The 23,019-nt window shown below is 47.3% G+C and overlaps 1 protein-coding gene across 1 annotated transcript in view; it reads left to right on the top strand.

Annotated features, from left to right (window-relative positions):
* NID1 (nidogen 1) overlaps positions 1-23,019 on the top strand; it is an 83,221-nt gene that overhangs the window by 42,885 nt on the left and 17,317 nt on the right. Inside the window, exons 8-12 of the mRNA XM_058696221.1 lie at positions 778-1,023; positions 2,081-2,224; positions 7,038-7,163; positions 13,174-13,323; positions 14,988-15,110. Of these exons, the coding sequence (XP_058552204.1) occupies positions 778-1,023; positions 2,081-2,224; positions 7,038-7,163; positions 13,174-13,323; positions 14,988-15,110 (789 nt within the window). The remainder of the gene's footprint in view (positions 1-777; positions 1,024-2,080; positions 2,225-7,037; positions 7,164-13,173; positions 13,324-14,987; positions 15,111-23,019) is intronic.

Here is a 23,019-nt window from a genome sequence, read left to right as displayed (position 1 = left end):
AGCCTTTTATTCTTTTTTTTTCTTAAATAGGAAGTTGAGAGTTTCATCATATGGGTGAAAGGAGGCTCTTCTGAGTGGGGAGGGCTGTCTCTCCTCTCTGTTGAGGTTGGCTCACAGCACTTTAGTAATTTTTCAAAAATTGGTTATTGAAACCCATTTAGTGTCTCATTTTTTATATGGGAGAACTGCTTAATCTAGGGTCACACATAGCAGCCCCTATTTATTGAATCCCAAGTAAGATAACTTGTATGAAGCAGTTAGCACTCTGCCGGTCACGTGGTCAATGCTCCATAGATGGTAGTTTATCTTAATAGTGGTAGCCCGCTTGAGACCAGAAATTTTACACGCATTATGTCATTCGCGCCCCAACCCATGTTGTAGAAGAAACCGAGGCTACAGTTGTAACCGACCTGTGATCACACACCTTGTGAGTGGTAGTGCAAGGCGTAAGTTCAGATGTATCTGCTTCCCCGCGTGTGCTCTTTCCACCAGACCTTACTCTCTGGGGTGGTTCTGGGTGACTTCAGAACTTCTAAAGAGCACGTGATGAGAAAAAAGGATACATATTACTGATGCAAACAATCCCAATAATAGTATGGGAATCTGGGCAGCAAAGCGAGTCCGAACACGGAAATACATGGCCTTCTGCAACCTGCTGCATCTGATCTCTCATCTGGGCAGGCAATCTTGCCAACAGTTTTAAAGCCCTTGACTAAGCCTCTTGCCTCCTTTGTCTCCCTGCCTTGTCTCCCTTCTTCCCACCGCACCGCATCCCAGTGATCACATCCTCCTCCACCCGGGAGTACACCGTGATGGAGCCTGAGCAAGATGGCGCTGCCCCTTCCGCCATCTATACTTACCAGTGGCGCCAGACCATCACCTTCCAGGAGTGCGCCCACGACACCTCCCGGCCGGCCCTGCCCAACACCCAGCAGCTCTCAGTGGACAGCGTGTTCGTCCTGTACAACCAGGAGGAGAGCATCTTGCGCTATGCGCTAAGCAACTCCATCGGTCCCGTGAAGGGTAGGAATGGCAGCTCAGATTGGGCATCGCGTGTCTGCCCGCGCATCTATCTCCGCTCTTTTGCGTATTACTTTTCACGTTTTACTCTCAGTGAGAAGATGAAAATATGCTAAAATATGGCCTGACAGACGAAATAATCTCATCACCTGTGATTCTTAGCTTAGGTGTCTCTGTTCTGCTAACCTAAAGCCTCTTCATTGTTCTGTTTGAGGTGAAGAATGCTAACCCGTTGGGTTACCCCACAGAGCGGACCATCCAAAAGGCTACAGCTGGCTTCAGCAGGGCATTTAGAGCACTCTCATGCTCAGCCTTGAATGGAATGTGTGCGCAGAGCCTGAGGAAATCTGAATAAAGTCTGATGAAAGTCAGGCACAGCGCCTACGATGCCCTTCGCCTGTGACAGCACATTGCTGGGGCTGAGGTTGGGTCTGCGCATGCTTCTGGCTGCGTGGAAGGAGCTGGCATTTGGAGAGCGAGCATGACATCTCGGCGTCAGACTTCACATTATCCGAATCTCCAAGCCCCAGGGGTTCCATATCTTTGGGGTTGGGTATTAAGGTCTTTCTCTTTGTCGGTTATTTTTGGTGGGGTCCCCCCACACCCGGGTCACTTCTCCAGCTGACCACGTTTGTCCTTCCGTAGCCCCACAAAGGACAAGGAGGGCTGGTGCCTTTCTCCATCCTTTGACAACTGTAGCTCTAGGCATCGGGGTTGGCGCATTTTTTCTTAAAAATGTGAATATTTTAGGTTTTGCCAGCTATGCAGCGTCTGTCACAGGATCTCAGTTCTGTCATTCGAGCGCAAAAGCAGCCATTGACTGTTCGCAAGTGAATGCATGCGGCTGGTTTCCAATAAAACTTTATTTACAAAAGCAGGCGTGGATCTGGAGGGATGTAGTTTGCCGATGCTGCCCCCTGGTGACACAGGAGTCTGGTTTCTTGTTCCAGGACCCACTGCTGTTCTCCTGGTCATCAGCTGTGCCTTCCTTTCTGTGGAAGGAGGAAAACCGGCAGGCATTTCTAAATACTCACTTGGCTTTAATGTCTCTCCTTCACAGACGGCTCCCCCGATGCCCTTCAGAATCCTTGCTACATCGGCACTCATGGGTGCGACACCAACGCGGCCTGTCGCCCCGGCCCCGGGGTTCAGTTCGCCTGCGAGTGTTCCATCGGCTTCCGAGGGGACGGGAGGACCTGCTCCGGTACAGCCGTCCATTCTGACTTGTGGGTGGGCTGGGAAGCGAGCTGGGAGGGGGTATCCAGATCCTGCAAACTGGAGGGCTGGGTGTGGCGAGGGAGCGTGGGTGCGGGAGACGCCGGTGGGCCTGCCGAGCCTGGTTAAGCCCCACACCCTGGGTTTCCTGTGGTCACGTTAGGGGTACCGCCCCTTTCTTCCATCTGGTCCAGTGCACAGACTCCGAGCAGCAGAGTAGAATTTAGAAAGCCACACCACACACAGGTTTAAAGGGAAGCTGAAGTCAGCGCTGTTTCTAACATTAATAATGTAACGGTCCCTGTAAGGAACCCAGGCACTACTGGTGTCCTGTGCCCCACAAACCCCATCTCATTTCTTCCAGCAGCTCTAGAGATCCATTCTTTCGCTTCTGCCTTTTAAATTTTAAAAAATACTTATTTATTTTTGAGAGAGAGAGAGAGAGAGAGAGAGAGAGAGAGAGAGAGAGACAGAGCGAGCATGAGGGGGGAGGGGCCGAGAGAGGGAGACACAGAATCTGAAACGGGCTCCAGGCTCTGAGCTGTCAGCACAGAGCCCAGTGCGGGGCTCGAGCTTACGGACTGTGAGATCACGACCTGAGCGGAAGTCAGACGCTCAAACAACTGAGCGACCCGGGCGCCCCTCATTATAATTTAATTTTTAATACATGCACGTAGACAGCTGGATCCTGATACGTTCGTGATGTATCAGGTCCAGTAGCAAGGGCCAGTTGGTGGATTCCTGACTCAGTGAAGAGTCCATACAGCAGAGGCAGCTAGTGCCAGGAAGTCAGGTGCTTCAACTAGAGCTTCCGACATCTGTGACACAGGGCTCACTGGTGACCGTAAGGAATGTTAGAAGTAGATCCCCCTAGTGCAGGAGCAGCATACACAAGTGTGTTTGGCCAGAAAGATGAGCAGCCCCTTTGAATGACTCGGGAGAAAGAATCTGGTGAGCCCAGAAGCCCTGAAATTTGGGAACAATGCCTTAGGTCTGGAATCCAACCCTCTGATGAATGGCACGCTTCATGTGCTGATTTAACAGAAAGGGTGGCAGAGTGAACTCTATGTGAGGTCCTCGTGGGGGCATCTGAAATCATGGAGAGCAGGACCTGTGCTTAAAAGAACAGACTGTATAGTCGTTTTCATATAGTCAAATATAGTCTACTTTCAAAGCTACCAGCCTGCTGATAGCTTTGTACATGGGATAGAATTCAATCGGAGGCTCACCTTCCTTGGAACATACCACTGGGAAAGGATCTGATCGCCTCAGATCATCAGTTTTCCAATATGTCCCCAGATAGCCCAACAGTTTTGAATGGCTGAATTGGCTCAGGCGAATTTGAAAAAGCATGGTCCTGTGTGTGTGTGTGTGTGTGTGTAAGAGAGAGAGAGGGTGAGAGAGAGCACGAGTGAGCAGAGATCTCCCAGGGCTGTGAAGGTGGTGATGGACATCATGCACGGGGTCCCTCATTTCTTTGGGGGAAGCATATACCTCCTTAGTCTTTACATGGCCCTGTGTCAACTTCATATGCCAACAGAATGTTAATAAAACATGGAGATACCCCAACCCGCTGCTGCTGGGCCATGACATCTGGCTAATTCTTCCACTCTTGTTACCTGAGCTTATTGTAGAAGGAGCACTTAATTCAGTTCACAAGGCACAACCAGCCATACGTTACATAATCTATTGCTATCATAGAAAACTCTCTGATGCAGTCACTCAGGAAGACAGGTGGTCATGTGGGGACTTGCTTTTGTTCTGGGGTTAGCCCTTGCTCTGGCAGATTAGCACCATGGAATGTGGGTAGATTCCCAGTCAGGCTGCTTTTTGTTCTGGGTCACTAGAACATGCCTCACAGTGTTAATGCATGGAGACATGAGGCCGTTGATAGGAAATTGCATTAGGCAAATCACTTCATGCATTATTTTGACCTGCAAAATGACTTAGAAGAGAACGATCCTTTGTAATTCAGTTTGGGTGATGTGGATATAATGACAGTTGGCATCCTGAACAAGCCCGGTGTTGGCGAGACACTGCAGAGTGACCCTCGAAGGTAGTTTGGAGAAGGTCTCCAGATGAAAACACAAGAGCTCGGGTGCCTGGCAGAATGGCTTCCGTGTGTTTCTCGATTGGGTGTCTGTAGAGATGGTTGTGGATAACCTGTCATCTCTTGAGCACACACAAGACACTTAAGTCAAAGTGAACAAGTCCCCTCCTCAGAGAGCCTGGCCTTTATAAAAGGGGCAAATTTAGAGTTGTTGAAAAGACATGAAAAGTAGCCATTCTGAAAAAAACTAAAAAAGGAAGCAGTGACTACAGGAATAGTCCAGCATTTTCCTTTCGGGTTAGAGAATGAGCTGTGTGCGAGGAAATGTCTTCCCAAAGAAGAGTTTGACCAGATAATACAATAAGAAAAATAAACTCTGAACAGATACTGTGAGATTTTAGGAGGGACAGTTATCGCCAATGCACTGTTTCCAATAAAGTAAGAATTAAAGTCCTATCCTCAATTTACAGAAGGGGTGGGGGGGGTATGGGTTTAAATTAGACATTAGGAAGAGTTTCCACACTCTAAGGACTGTGCACTTCTAGTGGGGAAACTGCTAGAGTCTTGCTCTAAAGAAAAAGTGTTACCCTGCTTGGATTATATGTGCAGACTTTTATGGGGGTGTGGGTTGTGCCAGGGGACTGTCCCCTCCATCATCCCGTGAGCCCCGCCCCCATCCTGTTGGCCAGTAGCACCTAGGACATGAGGGATTGAGCTCCCTCCTAATCACTTACGTAGCTTTTTTGAAACTCACAGCTGCCCTGCCATAAACCTTCCGGGGGCGAATGGAACTTGGAAAACTTCCCCTAGCGATTTTGTTCTGTCCCTTTGATTGAAAAGCTTTGCTTCTGTGCCGTTGTGCTTTGGCAATCGCGTTGAAGCCATGGAGTCCTGCAGTCTGTACAGGGCGTCCAGACATCTGTGCTGGGAGTGTCCTCTGAGGGTTACGCATGGAGACCGTGGAAGCCGGAATGATTTTTTTTTTTCTCCTGTGTTGTTGGAACAGCAGCTGGTGGATGGAGCTGTGGAGGCCACGCTTGCTCAATATCCCCGCGCCCGCACCCCAGTCTCATGGAAGAGGCTGCTGGGGGAGGGGGCTTTGTTCTGTGACCTTCCAGCTGTGCCTGGAGCCATCCCCTTGTGTGAGACCTTGTATCTTAAACGTGTCGCAGGAACGTTCATTGCAGTATATTTTCAAAAAGCTGTTACCATTTGTTTTGGGGTTTTGCGTGGGTATGGGAATGGTGTGGCAAAAATGCTTATCTTGTGCCACATCCACTAGGCCAGCGGGGCATTTGTTTTACCAGTGAAGAGACTGACCAGGTGGTGGATGCATGAAGCTTTGTCTCCCAAGTGTGAAAGATTCACCTTAAGGCATTGGGGGGGGGGGGTGTGAGAGGTGGAGGAGACTTGTCTGTTCTCAGCCGTCATGAAATCTGTCTACATATCTGAGTTCTAGAAATGCCAGAAGTAACCGTGTACCCTCTGAGAATGAGGTTAGCATGGGAAAGACCTTGTGTGATTGTGTTTATTTCAACCCATCAGTGGACAGGTAACCAGGGTCATGACAGGTTAGCTCGGTTTCTTGTCCGGGCCTACCAGGCTTCCTGTGGGATTAGCTCTAGATTGGACCCCGATGCCGAGAGGTCATGCGAGGGCCACGTTCCTAGAATTGGCCAAATCCATCCCCATGGCTGGTTGTATAGGTTGAATCCTTAAAAATTAGAATAGCTACATTTCTTGAGAATCCTAGGTGCTGCTCTGCCTTACATCCATTTTGTGTCATCCTCAGAAGGACCCCTCAAGGTCAATAGCACTTTGCTTATTTACTAATGGGGAAGCTAAGGCTGACTAGTCAGCCACTTGCCCAAGAGCACACAAGCTGGTAACTGAAGGAGGCAGGATTTGAACCCCAGTACGTCCAGCTCCAAAGCATATGCTTTTTTGGTTCTACTTTACCCCATGTGATGGCTTTGGTATCATCATGCAAGAGGACATCACCCGGCTAGTTCATTTACAACCTTGTGAGTTAACAGCTTTCCTTTTAGAGCATTAAGCTCTAGGTAACATTCAAAAATTGACAGTCAGGCTTTACATTGTTCGACTTTGCTTTGTAACCGTAACTGGAGAAAGGTAATATTTTTGAGGAGCATATATTTACATATGTTCAGTAACTTAGGAGGCTTACTCACGGTCTGGACACTTGTCTGCACATCTTTCTGACATGTGTGTACCATTCTGGTGTTGGTGAACTCCAGGCTCAGCAGCGAATCCCAGGACAGGCACGGGAAGCCCACGTTTACAGCAGGAGGACCTTGAGATCTCTCTCGAAAGTTATGCCCAGGAAAAAAACCACTATTTACTAACGCTACTTTTGGAATATAGAACAGTTTGTTTCAAAATTGATCCCTTCAAGGGCCAAAATGCTTTCTATTTTATTATACCTGGTGATATTTGAAGAAGTAGGTTTTTTTTGTGTTTTTTTTAAATTTTTTTTTCAACGTTTTTTATTTATTTTTGGGACACAGAGAGACAGAGCATGAACGGGGGAGGGGCAGAGAGAGAGGGAGACACAGAATCGGAAACAGGCTCCAGGCTCCGAGCCATCAGCCCAGAGCCTGACACGGGGCTCGAACTCACGGACCGCGAGATCGTGACCTGGCTGAAGTCGGACGCTTAACCGACCGCGCCACCCAGGCGCCCCTGAAGAAGTAGTTTTTAAAAGTCTGCCTGTTGAAAAAATTTGTTGTAGATATCGATGAATGTTCAGAACAGCCCTCGGTGTGTGGGAGCCACGCGATCTGCAATAACCACCCCGGAACCTTCCGCTGCGAGTGTGTGGAAGGCTATCAGTTTTCAGAAGAGGGGACGTGTGTGGGTAAGTTCTGTAGGTAACTTTCCAAAACGTTTGTTCATACGGCGAAGGTGTTGCCCCAGGTAGTTGTCCTGGCTGGGTTGGCGAGTGCTGGCTTCTGTTGTTGAGGGAAGCAGTTTTCAAAGATGAATCAGACTTCATTCCCTACCCCCAACTACCCAGAGGGTCCTACGTATAACGAATAAGCAGTGTTATTGTCTACGCTATCGTAATAGTGTCCCCTCACCTTTTATAAGCTTTTTTGCACTACGTTCCTTCTTATAAATTTCCTTTTAATTCTTTCCATTGTTTTAATACCTGTTAAAACAATTACACTTGTTTCTTCATTTGTTTGTTTATTAAGTTTAGTTATTTTTGAGAGAGAGAGACAGAGAGGCAGAGAGAGAATCCCAAGCAGGCTCCATACTGACAAGTGCCCAGTGCAGGGCTTGAACTCACGAACTGTGAGATAATGATCTGAGCTGCAACCAAGAGTCGGACGCTGAACCAGCAGAGCCACCCAGGCATCCCATAATCGGTGGTCTTGAAATTCATATGGAGGGAGCACCTGACAGATGCTTTAGATTGAATTTTTCGTGATTTACCTCTAAAATTCAGGGGCACCTGGGTGGCTCAGTCGGTTCAGCGTCTGACTTCAGCTCAGGTCATGTTCTCGCAGTTTGTGGATTCGAGCCCTGTGTCGGGCTCTGGGCTGACAGCTCAGAGCCTGGAGCCTGCTTCGGATTCTGTGTCTCCCTCTCTCTCTGCCCCTCCCCCACTCATGCTCTGTCTCTCCCTCTCTCTCTCAAAATAAATAAATGTTAAAAAAAAATTTAATAAAAATAAAATAAAATTCCAGTTGGGACCATTCTGTGCATGGCTTTCGAATTTATAAGCCACAAGTAGTAGCCTCATCAAAGCGAGTGACTTAAAGCTATTAATTGGGCTAATAATGCTTTAGGTTGGTGATGATTTTAGTGGTGATGGAGATAGGCCAACCACAAAGACCCAGATTGTTTAGATTTCTTCGCTTTTTTTTCCTACTGCCGCACTTTGACCTGTTGGTTCCAAGAATTTTAAGTTCAAAGATTTGTGGCAATTTCCAGGGCTGGAGAGCAGCATGTGGAATGGACCATCTGAACTCAACATTTCTTCCCAACTTAAAACAGATACTTCTTTTATGGCATCAGTGAACCGTCTCATCGCCCCTTCCTTGCTGTTCACTAAACCCTAGTGTGCTTTCTGTTTGCTCTGTCTTGAAGCTCAGATGAGACTCCAAGGTCCCAGGGCGAGGTGATGTCTCGAGGGCGGGAGGGAACAGGCAGTTCTCAAATTTTGAATGTGACCCAAACATCTGTGGATTTAGAAAAGCCGGTCCCCTTCGCACAGAGTGAAGATTTCAGCTCTGCTGCTAAGGTTACTTCTTTTTCTTGTTCGATAGAGAACAACCATTTCTGTGTATTTGGCTTGACTTCCATGCTTTTTGAGATGAAGGCGATTCGAAGGCGATTCAAAGGTTTATTTTCTTTTTTAAAAAAATGTTTGTTTATGAGAGAGAGAGAGAGAGAGAGAGAGAGGAATCCAAACCAGGCTTCACGCTGTCCATGCAGACAATGCAGGGCTCAAACTCATGAACTGTGAGATCATAACCTGAGCCGAAATCCAGTCGGACAGTTAACCAACTGAGCCACCCAGGCACCCCTCCAAGGTTTACTTCTCACGACAGCACCGTTTACATTACATTTGGGCTCAGACTTGGGTGGTGGAGTGTGCAGTCGTGGGGCCAATGGCTGTGAGGCGTGATGTCGTGGGTTTCTGTGCCGGACCATTCCTGCCATGCACACTCACTGGAGGATAGGGCAGGGTGTAAGGCAGGTGGGGTGCAAATGTCTACTCCTAAGGCATCGGATTTTCAGGAAGACACTTAATGTCTCTGGGTGTCCACTCCTCAGACTGGATCCTGGGCTCACTGTGTCCCCTGGAGCCCTTGAAGGAGCCTCGGGAGCTGCCAGTGAGGACACAGGGAAGCCTGGGCAGATTTGGCCTCCACCCCGACCTCTAGCCTTTGATTTCTCTACATATCAGATTCTGGGCGAGATTTTGTTTGAATGGTGGATCCCATTGCTTGGAAACAAATGTGAAAACCACCTGAAGATCACTGTGCTCCACGGGTCCCAGCATTGTGAGGTTTCCTGACTCTCCCACTGCCTGGAGGCCCAACACGATTCCATCCCACTTGGCTCTTAACCCCTCTTACTCAGCTCCTTTGAGACTCACTGCATGGAGGGATGGCTCAGGGGGTAAAACCAGGTCTGCCTAAACGCATTCAAACAAATCACTCTGGCTCATCACTGCATAATTTCATGGCCATTTCACCTATCCCAGAATTCCTCATGAAAACTGTGTCCTGGGTTGGAAGCCTGGGTTAGGAATAAGGAATAAGCAGTGTTTTCTCCTGGTCACAGGAAGAGTTTTCTCCTGGTCACAGCAAGGAAGGAAGAGAAAAGAATTTGGACAGGTTAGGAGGCTGGTCCTGTGCCCTGCCAGCTGTGAGGGGTTGGGGCCCATGCCCAATGGATATGAGCTGGCGGGAGGAAATGAACTTTTCATGAGGACTGGCATCCATTATGGGAGGGGCAGCTTCGTGGACTTCCATGTTTGGCATTTTCTGTAAACCTCTGACTTTCTCTTGTCCACGGCATGCAGACTTTTGCAGTGAATTAGAATACAGGGCCCCTGGGTGGCTCAGTCGGTTCAGCATCTGACTTCGGGTCAGGTCATGATGTTGCAGTGTGTGGGTTCGAGCCCCACATCGGGCTCTGTGCTGACAGCTCAGAGCCTGGAGCCTGCTTCAGATTCTGTGTCTCCCTCTCTCTCTGCCCCTCCCCCACTCACACTCTCTCTGTCTCTCAAAAATAAACATTTAAAAAATTAAAAAAGAGAAAAAGAATGTGCAGAGTATGTTCACACGAAGGAAAAAGCCCATAAATCACCTTTACATGAAGACACAGATACCCCCTCTGAGTGGCCACGGTTCTAGGATAGGTGGCTTTGCGTGTGGAATGTGGGGAAACTTGAGGTTTCCCCTTGCGTGGGTTTCTTTGCCCAGTGCATGGCCCCGTGCACCTGCCCCTCCTTCAGGGCAGGAAGAGGGCCAGGCTGAGGCTTAGGCTTAACCTTCCCTCACCCATCGTTATCCCTTGCCTTTCCCCTCTCTTCCTTTGCCCATCTCCTCTCTCCTTGCCTGTCATATTGCTAGGAAAAGTTATTATAAATCCTTCATTTTTGTGACCTTATTTTCAGAACTGGAAGTAATTCGAGGCTGTGTGAAGCCACCCCACTTGGAGCCCTTTATACCCTGCCCTTTGTTTTCCTTTTAACACATGACTTCTTTCCCTTAGTTGTCCTTCCCTCCCTTGCCGGCATCTTCTTCCTTCTCTCTCATTGCCTCATTTCCAGCCTGAGCCAGCCTGCAGGTGTCTCCGGGGGGGAGCAGGGGGGGTGGGTTGTGGCAGCAGCTCAGCCCCAGCCAACCTACTCTGCTCATTCCAGGTCAGGGCCCCTTCCTTTCCCAGGGTTGTCTTCCCAAACGGAGGAGCTGGTAAAGTACAACCCCAACGTACCATCTACTTGTAGCTATAGTTCATTTTTAATTCCCATTTGGGCCCAATTTTTCTCTCCTTCCCAAACTTGCCCCACCATCCCACCCTGTAGCTGCCCATCAGTTGAATGGGCGGGATCAGAGTTCTAGAGAGGTTACCAGCTCTGCGAGGTCAAGGCCTTTGCAGAAAGCAGAGCCAGGCACCCTGGTGTCTTTTTTTAAAAGTGTGTCATTTTTTAAAGTGGTGTCATTATTTTAAAATGAAAAAAGTAGAATGAAACCGTTTGGAATCGTGAAAGCAGCTTTTAAAACCGCTTTAAGAAGAAAATTGCTTTGGCATGGAAACATGGTCTTCCATAAAGAAAAAAAACATGACTTAAGAGATTCAATTTTCTTAAATTTCTAGATTTAAGAAATTAAGGGGCACCTGGGTGGCTCAGTCGGTTAAAGGTCTGACTTTGGCTCAGGTCATGACCTCATGGTCTGTAAGTTCAAGCCCCGCATCGGGCTCTGTGCGGACAGCTGGGAGCCTGGAGCCTGATTCGGATTCTGTGTCTCCCTCTCTCTCTCTCTGCCCCTCCCCCATTCATGCTCTGTCTCTGTCCCTCAAAAATAAACATTAAAAAAAAATTTAAGAAAAAGAAATTCAGTTATAAATTGCCTTTTTCTAGAAACGATTTGAAGATTATAGAAACACATACATATGTGAAGATGATGGTGGGGAGAGAACACCGAAACCCATACGTGCTTGCACCAAGGTTCCCCTCTGTTGAGAAGGGTGCAGCAAAACGAGGCCCCGGGCAAACGTAATTTATAAAAGGATCGCTTAAAAACTATAAATGACATAAATATTTGTTGGAAGAGCGAAAAGAAAGCAGAGTGAGGCTGATTTCCTGGTTGTTCTGTCGGCCAGTATTTTCCCTACCTTTTGGGGATCCTAATTTGTTGAAAGCATCCCCTTTCACACCAGGAGCTGAAGGATTTGTTGGGGTGGGGGAGGGGACCCTAGAGAAAAGAAGAGAATAGAAGAATAGACAGCAGGAGGGTCCAAGGAAGCAGAACGTGTTAGGACTTGTTAGGTATCATCTAGGTCACTGTTTTCCAGACATATCTGTGGACTGCTAGCAGTAATTTAAAATCCAGCAACCCTTTGGCCCATAAGACTCAGTTTGATGGCGCCTGTCCCATGGGAGTTGATTTAGTCTTGACTTCAGGAGTCTAAGCTGCCAAGTGCACAGGCTAGACCTCCTCCATCCACCACTACTTTGCTAACCTCTCGTTTCCCACAGACCTTTGAAGAGTATCCTCTCCTTTCTGTATCCCCTGACAGTGCTCAGAGTTCTCACTCTCAAAGCACATGAGACCAGAAAAACTGGAATCAGTCTTGGGAAGACTCAGGAGAAAGAGGAGAAGCCCTCCTGTAGGATAATCCAGACACCGAGGGCCCCCTCGAGGGAAGGAGAGGTTCTGTTCTGCCATTTCGAGGGATAGGATTCTGTCCTGGGTCTTAGAGCTTTAAAACCAAAAGTTAACTGGTACCTTGGGAACCCCCAGAGAACCTGAACCAGCCACTGAAAATATGCCCTAGACCTCAGCCCTTGACTTCCAACTTGAGGGAAAAGAACAAGGTGGGGTGTTATTGGCTAGCCTCTGTGTCACTCACCCACTTCCTGAGCCCTCGTTCTATGAGTTCTATCAGCAGGACCCTTTAGAAAACAGGAGTTCCATCTACTGGGCCTCCTTGTGCTTGGCATGCAGGAAGTAATTCCTACAGAGGAAGAACTTGAGGCTCTGAGAAATTATGTGATCTCACCAAAGCCATGTGGCGGACACATGCACCTAGTAGAAACCCAGGGACGCCTACCCTCCCCCCGCAAAGCCCACCGTCTTTCTATAACACCTGTCTCACTGCACGGGGGAAAATTGATTTCTCCTTCCTTCGTGGGAAATGGGTGACTTTGACTTCAGCCACGTTCAACCGTGGTCTTCCTGCCCGGTGGGCCAAGGGGAAAGACGCCGTGGGGAAGTCTCAGATCCTTCTCCTCACATGCTCTGACAGAACTGCCACGGGAGGTGTGTACATACACCTGCAGGTGTTCCAACTCGCTTCCAGGTGAAAGGGAAGTTGGGTTTGGGGGAACCTGGTATGGAGCGTGGCCTGAGACAGAGAGGGTGAGTACCACGTTGGATGAGCAGCCATGGTGTCCGTGTGCAAAGACCATCAGAGGCAGGATCCAGGTGGCAGACAGCAGGAAGTCCATGGGTATCACCCAGTGGAGAGCGGAGGATGATGCCCGGCAAGATGCCTAGAGGTCTGGGGTTCTTGCACATTCCCCTCCGTGGACTAAACCACTGATGCAGAGGGAACTTAGAAGGTCACTGGGACCACTCAGAGGCCTCGCTCCAAACACCGTGTCAACATTTTGTTTGTAGCTGTCGTGGACCAGCGCCCCATCAACTACTGCACGACGGGCCTCCATGACTGTGACATTCCACAGCGGGCGCAGTGTATCTACATGGGAGGGTCCTCCTACACCTGCTCCTGTTTGCCGGGCTTCTCTGGGGACGGCCGAGCCTGCCAAGGTATGTGGTTCCTCTGATTTTTCTCCCTGTGTAACCCGAAAAGATTCCATGTGCTAATTACCAACTCATCCTGAAATTAAGAGAGCTATTCTTTTTTGTTTTAAGTTTGCTTATTTGTTTTGAAAGAGAGTGAGTGCAGGGGAGGAGCAGAGAGAGGGGGAGAGAGACAATCCCAAGCAGGTTCCGCCCTGTCAGCACGGAGCCCAGGGCATGGTTCAATCTCATGAACTGTGAGATCATGACCTGAGCCGAAATCAAGAGTTGGACGCTCAACCCAGGCGCCCTGAGAATTACCCTTTCAACTCTGTTGGGTAAATGGGCTGCATTTTGTCTGTCTCTGGTAGTGTGAACCATGCATTTTCCTTTGGAAGCTGTTCTCACTGGAGAAGATGCTCAGCCTCCCCCTACTATTTTGTTCTGTGACTTGCTCGCTTCAGCAACAATTAGACCCATGCTGTCTGGTAGGAACTGAGGAGATTGTCTTTTCCAAAAAGGCAGATAATCCTTGTATACATGGGGACTTGAGGTCCAGCTTTTTCTTTGGTAACATAGCTATAGCCATTCTCCTGGTCTGCTCTCACCTTCTGCTCCAGAAAAAGCCAAGTCCCCTTATTAAATAAATGACTGCAGAGTGTGGGAGAGTAAATGTCTCCACAGAATTCTTTCAGACCTGAGGTGAGTCCATTGTTGGCTGCCAAGATGCTTTTCAAAGATGATTTTAGGTAAGATAGCTGTAAAAAAAAGTACCCCGATCCCCTGATTTGCAAAGTTACTTAATAATACACCATGTAGTATTTCTGAAAAGTCCAAGCTTTTCTAAGATTATAATTTCTGAGATACAGTACTTTCTTTTTTTTTTAAGTTTATTTATTTAAGAGAGAGAGAGACAGAGGAAGAGAGAATCCCAAGCAGGCTCCACCCTTAGCACAGAGCCCAACACAGGGCTTGAACTCAAGAATCGTGAGATCATTACCTGAGCTGAAATCAAGAGTCGGACACTTAACCGACTGAGTCACCCAGGCATACCTGGGATATTTACTTTTTGTTACTGAACGAAAAGTAAATGTGAATTTTCTCTTGTCTCCGAGGTTTTTCTGTCAGTGGTTAATAATGTCTCCAAACTCTCAGACATTTTTGAAGCTCTCATTTGTGGTGAGAAGGATCATTTTATATAATATGCAAAAGAATCTTCTCTTTTTTTTTTTTCCTTTTGCATGCTTAATTTTCCATGAAAATGTTAATCATCAAAGTGAAACACATTTACAAATACACAAGATAGAAATTGGGGAGTTAGTGGCTTTTTAAAAAATGTTTGTTTATTTTTGAGAGAGACAGACCATGAGGAGGGGAGGGCAGAGAGAGGGAGACACAGAATCTGAAGCAGGCTCCAGGATCCAAGCTGTCGGCACAGAGCCTGATGTGTGGCTCGAACTCACAGACCTCGAGATCATGACCTGAGCCAAAGTCAGACACTTAACAGACTGAGCCACCCAGGCACCCCAGGGAGATTGTGTTTTGATGAGTAATGTTTAGTGAACTTTAAATCACTGTTCCCAGATCAGAAACAGAGTCCCTTAGAGCTGACGAAGTGGTTTAAATTATTGTATAAACTATGAATTCCAGAACAAGTGTCATTGTCCCTGGGCTTCGTGGCTCTTTTGCAGATGTGGATGAATGCCAGCCAAGCCAATGTCACCCCGATGCCTTCTGCTACAACACTCCCGGCTCCTTCACATGTCAGTGCAAACCTGGCTATCGCGGAGACGGCTTCCATTGTGTGCCTGGAGGTAAGGTGTCAGAGATGTTTGGAGTTGGTAAGCCATTGCCACATTCGTGAATCCTGAGTCCCTGAACCTGGGAGAGGAGGTGAGGTGGGGAAGTTGCAGTCTCTATGGAGGGTCCTCAGAGTTGTTAAGGTGGGATATCAGAGCACAGCTGTAGTGGACGGGCATGCAGATTGTGCACTGCACAACTCCAGAGGATGCCACACAGACCGTAACTGTACTGGCAACCTGAAGTCTGTCGTCCTTGTAACTTAAGCAAGCAGTTCAGGTAAAAACTGCTCTATATTAGGGTTCCCCAGAGAAACAGAACTAATTGTGTGTGTGTGTGTGTGTGTGTGTGTGTGTGTCTGTCTGTCTGTCTATCTGTGTTTGTTTGTAAAGGAATGTATTATAAGGGAGGTTCCGATGATTATAAAGACTTGCAAATCCCAAGATTTACAGTTAGCAAACTGGAGACCCAGGACAGCTAATGTTTCCATTTGACACTGAAGGCAGAGAAAAGCCAGTGTCCCAGTTCATAGTCATTAGGAAGGAAGGATTCTCTCTTACTCAGGGAAGGGCCAGTCTTTTTGTTCTATCCTAGCCTTCCACTGTTTGGCGGAGGCCATCTGCTTTACTCAGTCTGTGAAGGTAAAATCTCATCCAAAACATCCTCACAGAAGCACCTAGAATGTTTGACCAAATATCTGGCACCCACGTATCTGGCATATCCCCACCCTGTGGCCCAGCAAGTTCACACGTAAAAGTGACCCATCCCAGCTTCCTAGGAGTCGGGGAATAGAGCTAGGGTGGTGGTGGGGAGCACGCGTGAAGGGCCACCACTGGGGAAAGGTGGAGGCCACGGACTGCACAGAATTGTCTATATTACCACATATACCTGGACTGTGCACCTGCTGAAGTTACCTGCTGACCCAAGGCTTGGGTGGCATCTCATTAGACCATAAGAATAATGATAGTCCTGGGTCCGGATCTGGACTCAATTCTGGGAACGTGGGAGGCACTCGACAGATGCTGTCGTGTGAATACGTGTAATTGGCTGCTGTTTGTTAGAACCTGCTCTGTGCTAGAAGCTTCCCCCGTACTCTTTCATGTAATGTTCACCGTTGTCCTTTTGGAGCAAACACTATTACGATCCCCATTGGCAGAGAATGCCGACGCTTACCAAGATAAAGGCGTAATCAAGGTCCCACCCGTAGTAAGTGCTAGAACTGAGACTCAAACCCAGGTCTGTCTGATGGGCTCCAAGCCTGGATTCAGTCCTCTAAACCACATGGTATTCCGTCATGAGATTAAGAATGTATTTGACACAGTAGACTGGAGTCACGTAGTTACTTATTTTTAATGACTGCTACTGTTTGTAGCCAGATACAGTTATGCCACGGTCAATATGTTATATATATAAATACACAAATATATAATGTTTCGACAAAATATCCATTTCACCACCTTTAAAAAAATACATATTTTTGAGAGCGTGAGTGGGGGAGGGGCAGAGAGAGAGGGAGAGAGGGAGTCCCAGTTAAGCTCTGCGCTGCTCGAACCACAAGATCACGACCTGAGCTGAAATCAAGAGCCAGAAGCTCAATCTGCTGAGCCACCCGGAGCCCCCATGTCACCACCTTTTTAAGCAATTACTAGCGATTTCGATGTCTGTCTCCTTCACTAGCCTGTGAGTGTAGGGTGCGTATGCATTTTATTTTTATGTCCAGCGGTATCCCGTGGAGCATGCGGCCCATGATGGTGCTCACAGATTTATAACTGTTGAAGAACCAAATGAATGTACCAGTTTCCACTCCTATCAGGAGTATATTAAAGTATTTATTTATCCCCGCTCTCAACAGGACTAGGTGTTTTCCAGTTTTTAGGATAGTTGTCCAACTAACAGGGGAAAAATCATAGATTAAGTTAAAATTTGGCTATATAATACATATTTCTGATCTACATTGTTCCCTTCTGATTGGAACAAGTATCGCCATACTACCACTTACACGTCAAATCTGGCCCACCTCCTGTTTTTATAAATAAAGTTTTATTGGAACACAGCCATGCTTGTTAGTTTATGTATAGTCTGTGGCTTCTTTAATCTTACAAAGGCTGAATTCAGTAGTTGTGACAGAGATTATAAGGCACGCAAAGCCTGAAATATTTACTACCCTGGCCCTTGAGAGAAAATGTTTGCCAACCCCAGCCAGAATGAACTGAGGCAGGGCCAACTTTTTGTTCCTGAAATTGTGGGTAAAAACTGTTGGTGCTGCCCATCGATTCTGACAGGCAGATTACATAGAGAAGAGTTCGTGATGATCTTAGTCAAGACTCTTCAGCAGCTACTAAAAATCACTGACATCCCGTTATTTCCTTAAGCTTGCTTCATATCACCAGTTCAAAAAGAAGCAGATGTCTTCATCTCTTGGTTTTGTTTTTGGTTTTTAACCTCATTCCTTGCCCCCTCTTTAAGGCTCTGTTAAGTAAACAGAAACAAATTCATCCCTGCAGGCTGGGATATGAAGCTGGGACAAGGATAAAACCAATGAGCACAGTCTGCTAGGATTGTTTATGTATTCAATCCTGTTCTCCTAAGAAATTCAACATCTAGTTAAATAGTCAGGAGAGAATGTGCCCTAGAAATACATACCAATGTTCACCGAGTATTGCTTGTAACAGAAAAGAAATCTAAATGACTGTTGGTGGGAGGAATGGACCAATGGAGTTTTGGAACAATTCATACAATGAAATAATATGCAGCAATTAAAATGAGTAAAATGTTAAAAACGTAAACAATGTAAGAATGTTAAAAAGTTTGGGGCGCCTGGGTGGCTCAGTCAGTTGAGCACCCAACTCTTGGTTTTGTCTCAGGTCATGATCCCACTATTCGTGAGCTCGAGCCCCGCGTGGGGCTCTGCGCTGACAGTGCGGAGCCTGCTTTGGATTCTGTCTCTCCCTCTTTCTCCGCCCCTCCCTTGCTCACACTGTCTCTGTCTCTCTCAAAAATAAATAAATAAACTTAAAAAATATGTAACGCTGTATGAAAATAAACCTATGCGTGTATACATATGTAGGAAATCTACAAAATGCATACAGAGGAATGAAAAACGAAAACTCAGAGCACGGGGTTACCTGCATGTAGGAGACAGGCAGTTGGGATTGTGGAGGTTACACAAGAGCGACTTTGTATTTTTCAGCTGGAATATGAACATTGAGGTTTTCATCGTATATTTCTAAATTATGGCTGACTAAAATACTTTCTGAAATATTAGCGGCGAGAAAACTAATGTCATCCGGACGCCTACTGCCAAACACAATGAAGTGCAGGGCGTCGGACAGTCCGCGCTTAATTTGGTACCTACTGTATACAGAAGGGACTAGCTGAAAAAATTAAACTGGCTTCGAGGGTGAGTCAGTTAAGGCAACAGCTTCTGCCGTGTCCACTGGTGACAGGCAAGACCAGAAATTCTGATTTGTTTCCCCCAAGCTTCTGCACTCTTGCTCACGACCTGCGTATGTTCCATGGATCGCTAGCACCATTTTCTTTTAAATGAGATGGAATCGAAAACAAGAATCAAGAAGATATCAGAGTATATAGAGTATATGTAGTAGGAAAAAGTACTGTTTCACGGAATGATGCTTGTATCTGCACGGATGAGTATGTGTGTGTGCGTATACATGTGTGTATCGAGTTGCTGAGCGGAATGTATTCCTGTGGGTCATGGCCAGAAAGTTTGAAAGCCATGATGGTCCCGTTGACTCTTGAACAACATGGGGGTTAGGGGCACTTCACCTATGGATGTTTGATCACATCTCTTCATGTGTGGCGCCCGTCACACTTACCAGCATCTCGCACCTAGAGACACATCACACAACTGTAGACACAAAGGCAATTCAAGAGTTCAGAGAGCAGGGCTGCAAGAGAAGATGAAAACATCGAGGAGATAATACAGTTTAAGAGAAAGAAAGCTGATGAACAACTTAATGTACACTTTTTATTTTTTATATGTCTTGTTGTTTGTGTTTCAGTGTGCACTTTACTTCAATCAAACCCTATGATAGAAAACTTGCATTTCCCAGTCAGAGCTAGAAGCAGCTCTAGAATTCTATAATTCGTCTCCTTTGTTTTATAAACAAAGAACATGAGGACTGAGTAATTTCTTGGTTTACAAAAAAGTTCCTTGAACTTTGTATATAAAAGAATTTTCTATAGCAATTTTTCTCAAAATTGAGTAAAACCCTTTTTATTTATTTATTTTTTTAACGTTTATTTATTTTTGAGACAGAGAGAGACAGAGCATGAACGGGGGAGGGGCAGAGAGAGAGGGAGACACAAATCAGAAGTAGGCTCCAGGCTCTGAGCTGTCAGCACAGAGCCCAACGCGGGGCTCGAACTCACGGACCGCGAGATCGTGACCTGAGCCAAAGTCGGACGCTTAACCGACTGAGCCACCCAGGTGCCCCGAGTAAAACCCTTTTTAAAAGAAATTCTTTTTTTTAGGTTTATTTAGTTAGTTAGAGAGAGAGAGAGAGAGAGAGAGAGCGAGCATGCAAGTGGGGGAGGGGCAGAGAGAGAGGGAGAGAGAATCCCAAGCAGGATTTGCACCGTCCGCGCAGAGTTCAAGGCAGGGCTCGAACGTACAAACCGTGAGATCATGACCTGAGCCGAAATCGAGAGTCAGATGCTCAACCAACTGAGCTACCCAGGCGCCCCAAAAGAAAGTCTCTGGTGTTGGGTTAGATTATTTTTATTATAAATAAGTCTCCGTGTGTGGAAGAGCCCCCAGGAGCAGCCAGCCCCTCTTGGGGGCAGACGGGGCAGGAAGAGGCTAAAAAAATGGCGCCTCCCCAGATGAGTTCCTCAGCCCCATGGAGTATATCAGAGGCTGCACTAGTTATCTATGTGAATTAACACAGAGAAAGAAATGTAATCAAGCGAGAGAATGAAATGTAAGTCAAGAAAGTTAAAAAGGTACTTTTTTTCTTATTTCTCCTTCTCTTTCATTTTTCTCTCATTTTCTTTGTCCCCAACCTTGAGAAAGTCACCCCAGACTTCCTGCTTCTCCCTGGATAAATAGCAGGTCTTGACTGCTTCCTCCCCCGCGCAGATCAGACTAGATGAGTGAAAGGAATCTTGCCTGAGTGGTCATTTTATCAGCCAGAAACAGGGCCAGGAAATGTATCGTTATTACCCCGTCCTCACCCTGCCCACAGTGGAAAATTCTCCATGGGGGGCTGGGGCCTCTGGAGCAGCTCCCACTGCCTGGTGGCCAGGCTGAGAAGCCATCCCAAGAAACCCAGCGACATCACAGCTTTCCATAAACATACTTGAAATTCCATCTCCTGAGTCACAACTGGGGTTTTCCCCTCCTTTGTATGAGTTCAGGATACAGCACTTAAAAGTTCCACTGTAAAAGTTGCCGATCGCTTGAGATGTTGTACGTTGGTCAAACACCACGTCAGTGCAGAACTGTCAGCCACGCAGAATGGAGCTGCCTCTGCTTCCTCAGATGTTTGCTTTGGTTGATTGCACACAGAGCACCAGGTGTGGTTTCAAGTTGGAAAGGCAACATCAAACACAGATGGTGATGGAAGGAAGAGGAGTCTGTGGGCCACAGATGATTACATGAGCGTATTAAGCTCACTTGTGTATGTCACTGTTGACACAACCCACCCATTGTGTACATGCACTGGGCTTGTGGGTCCAGAGGGGCAGGGGGCTAGGCTAGGAATCCAAAGACCCACGTTGTAGCTTGAGCTGAGCTGCTTACTCGTGCTGTGATCGGGGAGCCCTTCACCAGTCTGAGCCTTGGGTCTCATTTGGTGGAAAAAAATACAGTTAGTTGCGTGTTGCATAGGATCCTAGTAGAGAGTTAAATGAAACACGTGTAAACGGAGACCCCTTGCACCGGAACTCTAAAACCCTGTGCGCACGGGAGGTATTGAGGAAGTGAATAAGTTCTATGTCCAAGAGTGAACAGGACCCAACATTTTATTCCCACCCGCATGACTTAGTTGCATCTTTGTTTGGCTCTTCCTACATCATTTTTTTTTTTTTTTTAATATTAGCCTCTAGGGCTAAAAGGGAAAGCAATACCCACTTTTCCCTTGCCAGGTTTAACACACACTTTCCAGGCACCTTCACTGCTTCCGATCAAGGGAACAACCACATGAGGCAGGCTAACATGAGACCTGGCAACATAGACAAAGGTACTTTAAACATTTATTGGCAGGATGCATGCTGAATGTCACCGCGAAGGCCATGTATAGACACGGTCACAAATGAACATTTGAGGGACACCTGGGTGGCTCAGTCAGTTAAGCTTCTGACTCTTGATTTTGGCCCAGGTCATGAGCTCTCGGTTCCTGAGATTGAGCCCCAGTGCAGAGCCTGCTTGGGATTCTCTCTTCCTCTCTCTCTGACCCTCCTCGCTCATGCTCTCACTCTCTCTCAAAAATAAATAAACATTTAAAAAAAACCCCAGCACTTTGGAGGCACCCGGGTGGCTCAGTCAGTTGAGTGTTCGACTTCGGCTCAAGTCATGATCTCACGGTTTGTGGGTTCGAGCCCTGCGTCAGGCTCTGTGTGGACAGCTTGCTCAGAGCGTGGAGCCTGCTTTGGATTCTGTGTCTTCCTCTCTGTCTGCCCCTCACCCGCTCATGCTCTGTCTCTGTCTCTCAAAAATAAATAAATGTAAAAAAATTAAAAATAAATAAATATACATTTTCAAAAAACAGCACTTTGGGGGCGCCTGGACTCTTGATTTCAGCTCAAGTCATGATCCCAGGGCTGTGGGATTGAGCCCCGCATCCAGCTCTGTGCTGAGTGGAGAGCCTGCTTAAGATTCTTTCTCTCTCTCGCTCTGCCTTTTGCTCTCATTCTCTCTCTCTCTCTCTCTCTCTTTAAAAACAAAAACAGGGGCGCCTGGGTGGCGCAGTCGGTTAAGCATCCGACTTCAGCCAGGTCACGATCTCGCGGTCCGTGAGTTCGAGCCCCGCGTCAGGCTCTGGGCTGATGGCTCGGAGCCTGGAGCCTGTTTCCGATTCTGTGTCTCCCTCTCTCTCTGCCCCTCCCCCGTTCATGCTCTGTCTCTCTCTGTCCCAAAAATAAATTAAAAACGTTGAAAAAAAAAATTAAAAAAAAAAAACAAAAACAAAAACAAAAACAAAAACAAACCAAAACAGCACTTTGGTACCCCTTTGCCCTTGAGACCCATGGAGGAGATGTCTTCTGTGGATCTGGCCTGTCCTGGGCTCTTCTGTCAGGACAGAGTGTAACAGTGTGTTTTCTTGTCCCCTCACCTCTGGACCGTGAGCCCCTTGAGCTCTTCCCTTGTCAGGTGCTTCCTGAGTGGAGGTGAGGGATGATGCAGTAGAATCCGCTTGGGGAGACAAACGAGGAACAGAGTCAGTGTCATTGTCAGTGTGACATAGCTCCAGGGCAGGTGAGCCCAGGCCCCCCGGGAGCTATGGAGGCACACAGGACCCAGCCCTGGAGGGCCTGGCGAGGCTTCCTGGGGGAAGTAACTGGGAGGAACTGGGAGGAAGGGAAAGCAGGGTCAAGGAGGAAGTGTCCCACCACGCACAGCACATGGAAAGACCTGGAAAACAGAGGCAGCCGACATAGTTGGGTTTGGCCAGAGGGTGGCTGTCAGCAGTCAGCGTTGCTGATGGCTGGGCATCGCTCGTGTGATGGAGACTGTAGGGCTGAGGGCAGTGCTGGCCTGGCCCTTGTGGTGGCCGGACTCCAGCTGCTTCGGAATGAGCTAGAACTCTGTGTATTGGGAAGTTGTTGATTCCAGGCCATAGCTTCTTATCGGCGATTCCCAAAAATCTACAAGTATTTCCCTACGTGGGGGTCTGAGTTGCAAGGCTAAGAGGCCATGTTTCATGCCAAACACGAGCTCATCATTAAAATGAAACACAGTTG

The sequence above is a fragment of the Neofelis nebulosa genome, chromosome 13 (assembly GCF_028018385.1).
Source record: "Neofelis nebulosa isolate mNeoNeb1 chromosome 13, mNeoNeb1.pri, whole genome shotgun sequence".
Taxonomy (NCBI): domain Eukaryota; kingdom Metazoa; phylum Chordata; class Mammalia; order Carnivora; family Felidae; genus Neofelis; species Neofelis nebulosa.
Note: the sequence above shows the minus strand (reverse complement) of the source record. Positions and strands in the feature narration are given on the sequence as shown.